The sequence below is a fragment of the Ostrinia furnacalis genome, unplaced genomic scaffold (assembly GCF_004193835.3).
Source record: "Ostrinia furnacalis isolate ACB-3 unplaced genomic scaffold, ASM419383v2 OfSCF3746, whole genome shotgun sequence".
Taxonomy (NCBI): Eukaryota; Metazoa; Arthropoda; class Insecta; order Lepidoptera; family Crambidae; genus Ostrinia; species Ostrinia furnacalis.
In genome coordinates this window covers 624,261-639,712 of record NW_021133985.1, presented here as the reverse complement: position 1 = coordinate 639,712, position 15,452 = coordinate 624,261, and the positions used below count along the sequence as shown (strand labels likewise).

Below are 15,452 nucleotides of genomic sequence, written 5' to 3'. Positions count from 1 at the left end.
CCCGCCCACAATAACCTGTCTCTTTCTCACCAGTCATATGGTTGCATCTCTTTTCCACTTGTACAGTTGTAAAATAGCACCTATTACAAAGGCATTTTTTTTTTTTTTTTTTTTTTCAAAATCGAGTCATAATCGGTAATAGGTACTGGCGGAGCTGGATAAAGTGGATTGTTGTATGGATTTCGTATCTTCATAAGTTTGTCCACAGTTTCATTTCCAGTTATCCCAGAATGAGAGGGAACCCACATAAATTCAATATTCTTGTTATTCTGACTTTCCAATATTATTTGTCTAATTTTGGTTATGTAAATGTTCGTCTTATACGAGATGTGCGCATTTTCTAAACATTTAAGTACGCTCAATGAGTCAGTTATAATCAAAAAGGTGTTAGTATCCTCAATTCCTTGGATATATTGCAAAGCGGTGCTTATAGCAAAAGCTTCTGCTGTAAATATTGATGCATTTTGGTCTAAAGAAAAGCATCTGCCAAATCTTATGTCCGAGTCATAGTATGCAGCCTTTGTACTTTCTTCTGTCTTAGACCCATCCGTATATATTCTTCGATATCCTGACTTCTTTGTATTTACATATTCTAAAAACTCCGTATTATTTTTCACATTCGCTGAGCAAACTGCTGGTTTTACCGTCTGAACTTCTAAAGTGCCTAAGTCCCAATTCTCTTTATGGTCTATGCATTTACATACTTCCTTAAGTTCTACTAAATGTTGACCTTGCAAAGTTTTGTTTTTATGATAAAGATTTAAATAAAATTTATTAGCCAATACTTTCAAATAAAATTTCTCAGTCAAATATTTTAATCTTACAGATAGAGGTGGTATGCCAGCTTCTATTTCGAGAGAATTTATTGGTGTCGAGCAAAAAGCACCTGTAATAATTCTTAAACCTCTATTCTGCATAACTTCAATTCTCCGATAAAGAAACTGACTGATATGTTTACCATATACTATTAAACCATAATCGTAGTGGCTTCTGACTATGGCCTTAAATATTAGATTAAGTAATTTGGGGTCCATGCCCCAACTCACACCAGCAAGACATCTCATAATATTTACAGTTTTTTGCATTTTACAAACTACGTTATTTACATGACGATTGAAATACATTTTGGAATCAAAAAACAAGCCTAAAAATTTCTTTTCTCCTACTAAACTAATATTTACATTGCAATATTTTACATTTAAATTTACAAAATCAGAATCATTTTTCCTACTGAACACCATCAATGAACTTTTTTGTGGATTAATATCTAACTTTAATCTTTCTTTATAATACAAAAACAGAAGATTCAACGATTCATTGAGAGTTGCTTCAGCTTCTGATATATTTCTATTTCTAGTATATAGTACAATATCATCTGCATATTGTAATATTGATAAATTATTTACAGAAACATATTTGTGAAATTCGGCTGTGTACAAGAGATACATTAAGGGGGAAATACTTGCACCCTGCATTACTCCTTTATACGCTCTTTGATGACCGTGAATGGTGTGGTTATGTTTAATATACACTAATCTAGAATTAAAAAAATTGAAAATCCACTGGCAAACTTTTCCGGGAATATTGTAACTGTGTAAAATTTCTACTAAGGTTGGCAAATTCACATTATCAAAAGCACCACTAACATCAAGGAAAACGCTTACTAAATAGCTATGTTCACAGAATGCGTCTTCTATGTCACCGCTAAATTTTAAAAGGCTATCAAGTGTGCTTCTGCCCTTACGGAAGCCAAATTGATCTGATGGGAGTATTAGTCTGGATTCTACATAAAATTCCAACCTGTTCTTCAACATATTTTCAAAGACTTTACCTACGCATGATGAAAGAGAAATTGGCCTATAAGATTCAGCCGAATTAGGATCTTTATCAGGCTTTAAAATCGGTACTACAGCTATACTTTTCCAAGAAGTTGGAATGATATTGTTCGTCCATAAATTATTAAATATAGTTAGTAAGATTTGCTTAGCTCTTTTATGTAAACGTTTTAATAAAATATAAGGAAAATCGTCAAGCCCAGGTGTGGTATCTCTTCTACTATCTAAAGACAAGACAAATTCATCATAGGTGAATGGTAAGTTCAGATGAGTATTTAATACATTAGACTCAAAGATATCATTTAATTTCTCAGTGTCATCTGCTGGTTTATCCGATGTGACCTTTCCTAAAAAGTCATTTAATACATCATTTTCTATATTTTTGGTAGATGGACGTTTGTGATTAAACATTTTAATGAAATTCCAAATTTTGTTAATAGGTGTAGTGCGATCAAAGCCGGTGCAAAGATTTCTCCAACTGAGAGACTTTTCCTCTTTAATTATCAATTTTTTGGCAGCATCTAATTTTTTATATAACAAGTAATTATCCATTGAGGGATATCGTCGATACATACGAAGCGCGAATTTGCTTGCTTGTACTGCATCTGAACAACGCTCATTCCACCAAGGAACAGGCTTAAATGATTTGTGATTACTATTTGAAACTTTGTGAACTGGAACAAACTCTAGTTTTAAATTATTAAGTATCTCACAGAAGCTATCGTAGGCATTACTAGGATCTACTTCTGAAGTTATAATATTAAAAGCATTTTCAGATTTACAATAATAACCTGCCCAGTCGGCTTTACTATAAATAAATTTTTCCTGTCTATTTGGGTACTCATAAACATTTACATCGATTTCTAGGTTAATAACTGTTGGAAAATGATAACTGCCCAAGTTATCTTCATAGTATACTGACCATTCTGCTGATGAAAGTAAAGAAGGTGAAGCAAGTGAAATGTCAATAGCTGAGGCAGTAGTATTGGGCCGAGCTAGAGTAGTGACCTCGCCATTATTTAATATACATAAATTAAGCTCATCTAACATATCATATATTTGAATACCTCGAGGCTTATTATTTTGTGAACCAAATGCTGTGTGGTGAGCATTAAAATCACCAACGACTATTAGAGGAGAAGGTAATGAATGAACAATATCTTTTAATGTATTTATTGGAAATCGCCCTCTTCTAGGTGGACAATACGCCCCCATTAAATTTATAGAATTATTACCCGAAGTTTGGATACTAATGGCTAAATTCTGTATTTTATCATTACTGTTAGTGGAAATTACTGTACACTTAATAGAATTTTTACAAAGAATGGCAACACCGCCATAACCCGTGTCACTGTCTCTACGAAAAATTTGATAACCTCTAAATCTAATTCTGTCAGAAGATTTCAGCCAAGTTTCATTTAAAACACAAATATCAACATCTAAATTAACTAAAAGTTGTGATAAAATAGGAATTTTTGGTTTTAAACTCTGTATGTTGTGCTGTAAAATAGTTAACTTTCTATCCATTCTGATTGACATTTTTAATAAACAATTCTTTAATAGTTGATGAATTGACTGGTATTACATTATCTTTTTTACAAAAACTCATCAGGGTGTCGATAATGGCTTTGAGTATAAACTCATTGTTTATTATGTCGCACATNCCCGCCTCGAAAGTTCGCGCCTTTTTCTATTACAAAGGCATTAGGTGCTAGTGTTTGCTTTGTTGATGTCATCATCCGTACCACAGATTAAACATACTTCGTAGTTTTGCTACCTCCTTATAATGTATGTGCTCCTGGTACTTTGGTAGCCAAAGTGACATCACAAAGGTGACTTGAAAACGTTTTTGGAACGAAGAACGAAACAATTTTATTTCTCCTTTTCGATGGGCGGACACACTTAACAAAATGTACTAGGAGATCATAAAAGTGAAAGAGACGTTCTTGGACACAACTTCAATCCTACTTCTACCGTTTTTAGTTCTGCTACTAACCGCTAGGGGCGCTGTACAATTTGCCATACATTTTTTTACCCACTCGAGTAAACTCATGGTAGAGCTACAGGCCTACAGACCTACCAGACTACCCTCTACTTTTATCAGTATTTTTTAAATTGATAATTTTGTTCTCTCTCATCAAACGCAATAGTGAGATTTGAGTCTATCTCTTTTCATTCTATTAAGATTGACGAAGAACTAACGAATGCTATCTCCTTCTTGTAGTTTAATTCCTAATGATATTCTAATGTAAAAATCTGAATTATAAGAATACCTAATAAATGAAAATGCGACTTCTGAAGATACGGAAGAAAATAGGTAGGTACTTACGTACGACCGAATAGTGTAGAAACCAAGTGTTGCTTTAGGTGTTGCTTGCTTCAGGTCCTGCAGTGGCACTAGTGGGAGACAATGTGGGTCTTGCTACTGAGGAGATGACTCCGGGATCATCAAACCATGATTAACGCGATAATATAATATGAATATTTAATTTATTTATTTAAACATTGTTCTTTACAAGTTCTAACCATTAAGCTCGCCTTTTTGTACGGAACATTCTTATGTGTGTGCAATAAAGTCTTTAAATAAATAACCGGCATGGCGGCACCCGCTGTTTTCAGTTCATTGTCTTTACCACCAAACAGGAGGTTTCCCATTATCTTCATTCAATCGTCAGACTGGTACATTAAAGGCTAATGGCCTGTAACCGATAAAGTTTGAAGATCACGCCTTATCAGCGTCGATAATGAGCGATTAGAATAATGTAGCAATTTCAGAAGCGTACTAAGAGAGGAGTAAACAATGGTGGGCAAAAAATTATGATGATATAAAGAAAAATATTATTATGTTATTGCATAAAAATTAAGCTTTCTATCCAACAAACGCGTGGGCATCCCCTCATAATTTTTAGGATTAATGAATCCTACATATTAAAACATAAATGCTTGTCATCTGAAAGCTTCGCGGGGCCATGGGTCCAGTTGTTTTAAGGACTACATTATTACGAAAGGATTAACAAAATTTGAACATAGGAAAGAGCTATGACGATGTGAGGGTCCTGCTCCACTCCAGATAGCTATTTGTCATGGAGGCAGTTCAAGAGTAGCGAATGTGGCGCCATCTGACAACGGAAAAATGAGGCAATTACAAAAATTCCCAGTAAGCCACAAATCGCTATTTTGGAAAAAAAAACCCAATTTGAAAGAGTTTTCGTTTGATACTAGGATCAATGAAATTCTTCATGTATTTATTCCTAAATGCGTTTTTGCATCGTCGTTATCTGGGGGCGCCCATCGGGTGGGGAGTGGGCGAAGTTGCATCTCATCTGTACAGTTGACCATAGGGATTCAACTCAGAATAAGAACTCGTTGCATCATGATTGACCTACAGTTGACTGTAGCTGTACCCTTTATTAAATTAACCTCTCGAAGCGGCAATAATGGGTGAAGTAAACTCATCATTCATTAGTATCAAGGAAGAGCAATCAGTCAGCAACCTTATATCTCATGTCTTCAGTTCTAAATGTTTACCTTACTTTTAAATGTGCTGAAAATATATGTTTCAGGATTTCAATAAAATAGTTTTTTAACTGAGTACCTGCTTGTAAAAAAAAAATATACCAATACAATTAAATGATAATAAAAATGAAAATAGGAGGAATAATATGATAAAGAAAATTTAAAAAGAAATCTATAACTAAACAATTATTATTTTATCAGAGATAATTATCAATTTATAATGATAATTATCACTGATAACAGATAAACCCTTAAGCCATTGAGAAGCATCTAGATTTTTTGCTGCACCCAGACAGATTTCTTGAAAGAGAAGCATATGACAATCTTTGTACCATGAAGCTGTATACAAAAGAATAAGAAAAATTATACTAATACCAAATACAACAACAACGCCATTTCTCAGGGTCAGTGACTATTAACAATTTTAAATCAAGGATATTTTGGTACTGACTAAAATATGCTTGTTTAGTTTGGTGAGCCAAAATCTACAGTCAATGTTTACTGCTAAATGTATGATTTCTGCTAAAAATTATAAACTTTGATACACTTTCTGTATTAACAGTCTACTAAGCTGTATAAAAAATTAAAATTAATCCACTCTAAATTGAGTGTTAACGTAACACTATAAATATAATTAATGAGCAATCTTTGCGGTAAAACTTAATGAACCATAGTTGATTCATGCCAGACAGCTGTAACTAGACTAGTTGGATAATAACAAACTGATGAAAATGAAACAGGATGAATTGATAAGTAAAGGAGCTATTTTTTACTGTAAGATGTCAATTAATAGATGTCATTTGACCTTTAATTCATTATCTCTTGAACATACTTAAAATCATTTTTTTATAACGAATCAATTTTCTAACAAAAATCGAATAATACGGATGCCTAAGTAGCAATAAATACTATTCTGATGTGTAAAATTGGTAGTTTTGTTATCGATTTGATAAAATGATATGTCAAAGGTTATTGTAAATAAACAATAATATTAATTAGTAAAGACTGATGAAAATGTTATAGAAGAATAAGATATAGATGTGTCTAAATAAAATATTGGTTAGCTTTTTGTATATTATGTATTTCGAAGTTTTGCTCACAAAGCCAAATTAAATTTACATAAATACAATTTAATGATAACTTTTATACAAGACGTAAATAGTACACAAAAGATTCATAGTGAAATCATGTTGATGTAGCTTATCCTGTGAAAAACAAAATGGCTAATATGCTTTCACATTCTATAAGAGAAAATTAAATTACATTCAGAATCACTAGAGATCAGAAAACTGATATAATTAATTAAGCAATATTCTGCACTCAATCAAGGGGCGGTGTTGACACAACACTTACAAAGACATTAACTTTGTGACAGTACACGCTATCCTTTGTATAAAATTAACCAAATTTGTAACCATGAAATATATACATTTTAAGTCTCCAGATATTTATTATATTTGCTATTTTAATGATAGTAAAAAAATATGCATACCTAATATTGTAACGAAGCTACATGTGAATGGGTAAACAATTATCGGTTGGATCTTCGAAGCAGCCGCTCCGGACCGAAGGGCGAGGCTACGTAGAGATGCAGGGAGGGCCTGAGCGAGCGTGGGCCGCGGCACCGACCGGCGTGCCGCATGGGTTCCCACTAATAATAAAAATTTATCCACAATTGTCTCTTCACAAGTTATTCGGTCTAAGGTGTATAACATAACTTGCACTCTTAAAATCATGATATCTGTTAGTTTCGCACCTCGAGTCGCGCGCGTGGGAGGCACTGATGGGTGTGTGCGGGCAGCACAGGCGCTCAGTTGTCCATCGCGTATCTCCGTGTCCACTCCTTTGCATTTCTAATCGCTTCCCCCTCGTTCACCTTCCAAAGCTCAGCCACGTCGTTTGCCAAGGGATCGTCAGGGTTAGGCGCCGACAGTAGCGCCTGGATAGACAACAGCACTGTACGGATCTGCAGTGCAGGGCTCCACTTGTCCTTCAGTATGTCCAAGCATATACGACCAAGCCGATCTATGTTCGGATGGTATATTTTCGTTATAAACCTAACCTTAGGCGCTGACATGGGATAGTCCTCTGGTAGAAACAATTCTAATTTAAATAGTCCTCCTTCAAAAGGTGAGTCTTCTGGGCCGGTGACGATTACATGAAAATAACGAGCATTGGTTTCGCTGGGCACCGCGCTGATTCCCGGCACAGGCTCCTGCATCAGTCGCTGTGTCTCTTTGATTATTCTACGTGGTAGGGCTGCCATTTTAAATATGCGGTCTAGCACAATTTGACAAATGAGAGCAAGTAATCATATAACTGTATAAAATATCTAATTGTCTTATCACTGCACGTATTTACGACGATTATTGAGGCACGTCTTTTTATTAGAATAACATTTTAGCCATGATAACGCTGAAAATGCGACTACAAAAGCGAAGGTACTTCAATTTTTAACCACAGACAACATAGACTTGAAATCTATAGAGAACACGTGCAGTAAAGATAATGGGTGCGTTCATCGACTTGTAAATATTTTTCCGGTAAATACCGGTTTTTGCTTAGGTATTATTTTTGAACTTATATGGATTAATAAAATCAATTAAAACGTAAAGCATAAATCATTAATGCTTATGTTAACTTTAAAGATATTTGTCCTCTAGAGAAGTTATAAAAAATTAATTTTAACTACGAAATCGCTTCATGGAGTTGGATATTAAAGCGAAGTACAATACGTACTAAAAAACGCGCCGAAGGGAAGTTTATTTCAAAATTATAACTCGTCTAAAGGCCAATCATTTTGTGTATTTTAAAAAATCTGCATCATAGTCGTGGCATTATCTACTGACTTAAAAATATCCAATTATTGTCTATGATACATCGGAAACCTTGGCTAAATTAGTCTTAACCGAAGCCGTGACTGGCTAAAAAATAAAATGTATGACATTGGAAAAATGACGGCTGACTCGAGGGAAATTTAGTAACCAAAGGCGGGAAAACTAAAACGTAGTTATGAAATTAGGCATTATTTATTTTCAACTCACCGGATCTTGCTTTCTTGGCTTGAACTGCTCATTACATAATACAGAATCAGGATGTTATTAAAGGTACGCATTATTTTTCAAGCAATAAAACTATAAGTAGACCACAACATGCCTGCGGATGCGCGGCACGATATAATTTTATTATTAATTTTAGACGATAATTGTATAGGTTTATCTACTAAAATAGATAAAATACCACGATAAGATTATATCGTTGTAAAAATCCTAGGCTATATGAACATCAATTTGGAGCAATTCAAAAACATTTGCAAGTTAAATCTTTTTCCTTGCAACAGCTTATTGAAATTTACTTTCGCATCTTATCATTGTCAGGGCTTATTATTTGCTAATTTGCCGATCAATCTCTCTCTCCCTCTCACATGAGCTACTAGTATGAGTGACAGGGATAGTTAGACCCGAGAATACTGAAACTACGTAGGTAGGGTGGCTCAATTACTTAGTCATGTAGCATCTACCTGTACGTATGCAAATGCTGCGGCTCGATCTTGTTCCAAAGTGATTGTCAATAACATGCCCGTCCGGACCATAATAGGCAATCGGGCTATTGTCAGGATCAATGGTTGGGCAAATTGTTTTAGACCTGCGGCAACCGGCAAATTACAATGGAGCTTCATCAAGCCCCGAGAGGTAGTTAACTCTATCTATAAGATAATAGGTTGGTAGGTATACCTACACCTACATATTCTGTTTGTGTAGATAGTAGCATCGATACTTTACTACTTTATTTAACGGTTCTAGTAGGAACCTAAGGTAGGTAGCTATTTAAATAGATTTAATCGTAGTTATAGGTATATGTCATTGTCCATGGACTACGTGCGTGTAAGCGGGAATCGAACCCGTACCTAATCGCAGCTGGCATTTAACATCGCAACACGTACCTACTTACTAGACGTACTATCTACGCTGTCGTTATTGTTACAAGTACATAACAAGTTTTTTAGTTATTGGTTTCAATTGTATGTTCTTCTACAATAAATAAAATAAAAATAAATAAATACAGCGTAAAATGGAACTTACTAAATTAAATTAATATCTTGTGTTTTAGCTGGAAGTTCCGAATATAAATCTGCTCGCTGTAACTGAGATCACAGTTTACTATCTACAAATAGCGAACGGGATGTGTTCAACTGTTCAAACCAACTTACATTCAGAGTACTCGTATGCAGACAGCAAATAGAAATGAAATGAGAAGAACCATAGCCACGGTATACAACAAGGTAAGCATTCATAGAATGTGCTTAATGCTTATTTATGGCTTGTTAGTGTGTGCTGTTTTGCATCAGATATGTTTAGGCCGATGTGATATTGATCGACAACACGTCTTTACGCGAAATAAAACTCAATTTATAATAACATGAAAAACGTTTATCTCAAACTCTGATATGGAAGGTTGAGAGGAAGTCGGGGGCGCGTACGACCACGTGTTCGAAGTCCATGAAGGAGAGTCGGCCGTCTCCATCCACGTCAGCCTCGTCCAGCACACTGGCCACTATCTCGTCCCTCTCTTGGGGGTGAAGCTCCCCTTTTGTGAGGAGGCGCGTCGCTTCTAGAAGGTCTTCTCGACCTATGTACATATCGTCGTCGAGGTCGTAGATTCTGAAGGCGTACCTGGACAAAGAATGGACATGCATAGAATTCCTTACAGGGTCTTTAACAAGTTTTTTCAAGATAACATTTTTTTAATGGCTATGATTAAAGTCTAGTAGGTACCTACTTAGGTCGGTTAGGTATTTATGTTACTAGCTTTCTGGGTAACTAGCTGACCCTATACCTCGAGACTTAATTTGGTAATGGTTATGTATTGATGAACTAGTTAGGTACTTCCAGGTTCTTAGATTACGAAGGACCAAACAAAATTTACCCAATTAAAGAAAATTCTTGGGTCCTTTCTAATAGCAATTTATTTCTACTACATCGTATACTTAAGCGGAGTCGTGCGTTAAATTAGACCATGACCTTAAGAATCGTATTACCAAGCTTTTCTTCTCTACTTATATAGAGCTATGTGTTTAATAGAACCTGGTTTAAAACTATGACGGTTGTGGAAAACATTAGGGGAGGCCTATGTTCAGCAATGGACGTCCTATGGCTGAAATGTCGATGATAATGATAAGAATATGAAGGAGAAATATTACCAAGCCTTGATATCCCTCGGTGCGGCCTCGCTGAATACCGACATCATGTCGAGGAAGTCCTCGAACGTCAGGTTGCCAGAACCGTCGTGGGAGAACACCTGGCAGATGCGCCGCTTGAAAGGATTCTCCTGAAAACATACCAGCAGACAATGTTGATAATGATAATGTAACTTTCATAGATAAATCTTATTTGTACACCCACGATAATAATGTAACTGCTGGGATTAATCTATTGTGGGAGTACCTTTTATACCTCCCAAACATAATAAGTTAGAACGACGTAATTTAGACGGTTTTATAGTGAGACAGCTCGGGGGTGACAGTTTGAATCAAAAAGGGAAAAGGGGAAAGCAGAACATCGTAAATGATGAAGGATAAGATAAGGTACATCTTTAAAGAACGTTGGATATTGTTATATAATATGAAATCCGCGTTTGGGACAAAAAAAGAGTAGGTAAATAATCCTAACCTACATTTTGTCCCATTTTTTCATTAGGTTGAGCGTTTTGAACCAGGTAGCTAATAAACAAAGATAGGTAACTGTTTTAATAGGTTGTTTTAGTTTAACGGACCTTCTTACCTTTAATTCAGGTAGTTTTTCAATTTCCTCCACCGGCACCGCTATAGTGTGTGCCTGGTTCTCCGTCATCCGTTTAGGCACCAGCTCAGGGTTCACCTCTCTGAACCGTTTGAACACCCTGCAAGTGATCAAAGCGAATTATATTGTAGTTGGTTTAACAAACTTTTATATATTTCTGTTTTTATTAGTGGTCACAGGCTAGTGTTACATAATCTCCAGCAAGTTGTTTGGGAATCTCAATCCACGTGAGCGATACCGGAATCCGCTTAATCGGGAGTACGTCACAATCCACTAAGCCTCGCGCAGTTACGTACGCGGGCGGTAATCTTTTCGTCCTAAATAGACAATTTACTAAACCTTTTTTTATGTGACAGGGTTTTTTTTTGTTTCTAGACAGGTTCTATTCACGTAGATTCTAGAATCTAGAGGGTGTAGCTTCAGTTGCTATAAAAGTAAAAGTACTTCAAACATGCTCACCACAATAGTTTTAAACTTAAGTTACGCAAAGTTGGTTAGAGAATAGTTTATTCTGGTTGAATGCATTACATTTTGATAAAGTACCATCTCTGTATTATAACTTTTTTAGAACTGACTGTCTTATAAATTCAATTTCAAAGAAAATGATTAATTATCTAGGTAAATAAAAGCAATGCTTGGGCTTTAAAACTGTGTAGCCCTAGGTATTACGTATTTATGAATTTTCTTGATTTAAACTTCTTCAGCTTATTATGTTTTCCCTACATAACAAAATATAGTAAGGCAAGCTAACAGTGAGTTTTTTTAAAGAGATCATTTTTTACCTTTTGTCTAATACTGGTGGTGACAAGCAAACTTTTACTTACCTTAATATTTCCTTCCTTGTAAAAAACGTACAGTCCTAAACAAAAATAATTACAATTTTCACATAATTTATTTTATAAGACAGACTGACCTAGATGTCAAATAGTGTTATTTGGCAAAATTCTCGTAACTAAATCTTTTATTTTAGTTGGCACTAGTATTATTTGCTCGAGAGTAACTCCTCATATTTGTACTTAATACGAGTAGGGGAACCTGTTGTACTTAGGCCAGTTTTTCGAACTTTGATTTTTTGAAAAATAATGGTGATAGGGAAACTTGTCTAGTGCAGTTATATTTAAAGATCATTTAATTAACTACATAATTCATTCATAAAATTGTGTATAATTTTAAAAATTTGGGCATACTAGCTGCTAGAAAAAAAAAGGGAAAACTGTCCTAGGTACAACAAACCAGATGTACCTTGGACCGTGTACGTTGTACCTATTTAAATTTAAATAAATGCTTATATTCGCTTCAATTTGTTAATTTTCTGTTAAATTATTATTTGAAATACCAATTATTACAGTTATTAGCAACAATATCTAAGTAAAAGTATTTTTTTAAAAAAGATCCTCATCCATATTTTTTGTACTAATTATTTTTCACAATTTTTTGGCAACAAATCACTTAAGTTTAAGCCGGCTCTCCAGTCCATGTTTAGCCTTACACAAGCAACAAAAATATGATAATATTCAACATTTTTTCTAGAAAATTTTGTTGAATGTTGATATTATGTTATGTCGTGTAGGACAAAATACGCGCTGGAGTGGCTTTAACTTGCAATCTAGTTTTTTTATTTCTTATCATTTAACATAAATTCTAGCAAAATATCCATTAAAACCGCTTTATCAACAAAAAAATCTTAAAAAAGTCATATGAAGATACATTAAACGTAAATTTAAAAAACATTAGAAATTAAAAAAAATATTTATTAAAAACAGACTTTAAATTGCTATTTTGAGGTCTTCGGGGCATTGTATATATAACAGTATAATATGTTTTTTTTATTACAATAAAATTCTCATTAAAACGTAATGAAAATCAGTGACCAAGGTACATCGCTAGTTGGGTGGTCAAGGTACAACATTGCGACTACTTCACTTAATAAGCATAATAAACCCATTTCCATTTGAGCTTAGGATCTGAAACTCATATCGTCCAGTAGCTAGATATATAAAGATTACGTTCTAACTATAACCGTTTTGTCAAACATGCAACATTTTTCATAAATTGACATGAAGTAAACCTCCAAAAACTTACTGCGTCAGTGTAAAATATTAAATTACCATTTTTTCTTGTACTTGCACGGCGTCGGCGAATCTTAGCTAACTTCACGTTAATGTTGACAAATAACGTATGTAATACCCTAGACAACTTTTCATAAAACCGCATAATTTAAAAAATATATACAATTGTTTTAGGTACAACTCTGTCCAAGGTTCAACAGGTTCCATAACTAAAGAAAAAGTTGGCACTGAATAAAATATTTCACTAATACTTTTCTATGAGGAAAATCCAACCCGTCTGGCCAGCGTGGGGACAGGGAGTGTGGACCAAATCCTCCATTGAGGGGGTCGTGCTCTAAATGACCTGATGATGAGGAAAATCTAAATTTTTTACCTCATTTCTCAGGATCGCTTCATAAGTCTATGCAAATATGTACTTACTACTATTAGGTTTCAGATAAGAGTCTGAATTAGAGCTGCTTACAAATTAGCAGGGTCTTAACAGCATTGTAAAATTAAGTAATAATATAGCAAAAAGTGTTTATGTTGATGAATTTAGTGGTAACAAAAAACAATAATTTGTAAAACTGACTGCCACGTCGACATACAATTAATGCCCGCCCACTGTTGTCCCTTAAAGGACCTTCAACAACGATTCATAGTTACGCCAAAATTCATGAGTCAGTCGTACTTCATATTCCCAATCCCACAATCATAATGTAAACATAAACAAAGCATAGATTTGTTAGGTACATCCGAATGAATTATCTTTCACACTGCAGTGTAATCCACTTCGTAGTTTAAAGTCAACACTACGAATATTTCAGTGAATTTACATGGGTGTGTAGTGTAGATGTCTAGGTATCAAGCATTCGTAAATTCAAATATTTATTTAACACCAACTGTGCCCGTATTTTACGAGTGGAACCCTCTAGACTTTCTAGAGAGGCCGTAGAAATTACTAAACGGCCACTACACATTGGGCTGCCTCTCTCTTGATAGTCTTCAACTGTTGCACCATGAAGGACAAGTAAATCAAAATCAAAACTATTTTTATTCATGTAGACTAATTAAATTAGTACTTACAAATCTTCAAATGCTCTTAAGGAGCTTATACATGTCTCATTCTTTTTATGCCCTGCCAGCGCTTCGAGACAAACATTTGCCAAATGCTGAGAAGAAGCACTGCAACAGACTCAGTCACCACTGTCTGCCGGTTAACTATTTTGATCTAAGAGTTTTTTAAATTTGTCTAAAGAAAACCTATGCCCGTTTTCACCATCAATTCCTAACTTTTAAGTGACCCCTACAGTAACAAATAACTCGAATTTTGTTTACATAGGGGTCACTTAAAAATTAGGGATTGATGGTGATAACGGGCACTAGAATTTTTTTCCCGTTCCATAAGAAGAATAAGTCACTTCACAATGGGCACTCTCATCTAGTAAAGAAAAACATATTTTTTTAAATATTCTTTTTCTTCTTGTCGTGTCGACAAATCCGCTACAAGAGTGGCGTTATCAGTAGGCTTTATTATTATACATATTTTTAAGAGGACAAAGGCCATACAATGTGGGCTATCTCTCACCTGATAGTCCTCCAACTGTTGCTCCGTGAAGGTGACCACTTTGTTGCCCATGACGCCGCGCGGCCGGCCGCCGCGCCCGCTCTACACTGCCTGCCGCTGGTTGGGGCGCGGCGACGGTGTAGGAACGATTAGATACGGCAAATAAAAATGTTTACTAATAGTGCACCAAAAAAATTAACAAAAAAATCTTTCATAAATGATGATTTTTTTTATTTCTTAAAATTGTCTCTAACAACATGGCTATAACATCAAAACACTGGGCTTAAGATTTTGTTTTATGTTAGTAGACATTTACCACACCTTTTTCCAGGCCTTGTAGAATTAGATCTTTATAGTCCTTAAGATTTATTAGTATTTAGCTTGATGCACTCTACCTATTTACGTTACGGCTAAAACTCGCTGTTGTAGGAGGTTCAAGCCGTCGATTTTTCCAAATAAAACATTTTTCTATGCCTTATAATACATCATCATAAATCTTAATAGAAAAAGAGTAGGTCTGTGTATTTTATTTTCTCCAGACATGTATAATACGACTTCATTAAATAATTATTTATTATATTCTGATGATTGTAAGCACTTTTGTAACTCTATGGACACAGCACGGGCAGACTATTAGCCGCGCCCTGCCCTCGTCTGTACTATGCTGATTGCTGTTATTTATTGCCAT

At 34.9% G+C, this 15,452-nt stretch overlaps 2 protein-coding genes across 2 annotated transcripts; both read right to left on the bottom strand.

The window, feature by feature from the left end:
* Positions 1-6,449: 6,449 nt before the first annotated feature.
* On the bottom strand, positions 6,450-7,837 carry Ubc13 (ubiquitin conjugating enzyme E2). Its single transcript, XM_028312098.1, has one exon. It carries the CDS (start codon positions 7,615-7,617, stop codon positions 7,162-7,164), a length of 456 nt encoding a protein of 151 aa, XP_028167899.1. The 5' UTR covers positions 7,618-7,837; the 3' UTR covers positions 6,450-7,161.
* Positions 7,838-9,763: 1,926 nt separating this feature from the next.
* On the bottom strand, positions 9,764-14,962 carry LOC114358198 (Calcium and integrin binding family member 2). Its single transcript, XM_028312099.1, has 5 exons — positions 14,786-14,962; positions 11,974-12,008; positions 11,132-11,249; positions 10,552-10,679; positions 9,764-10,024 (listed from the first exon to the last, which is right to left on the bottom strand). Exons 1-5 carry the CDS (start codon positions 14,834-14,836, stop codon positions 9,787-9,789), a joined length of 570 nt encoding a protein of 189 aa, XP_028167900.1. The 5' UTR covers positions 14,837-14,962; the 3' UTR covers positions 9,764-9,786.
* Between the last annotated feature and the right edge of the window lie 490 nt (positions 14,963-15,452).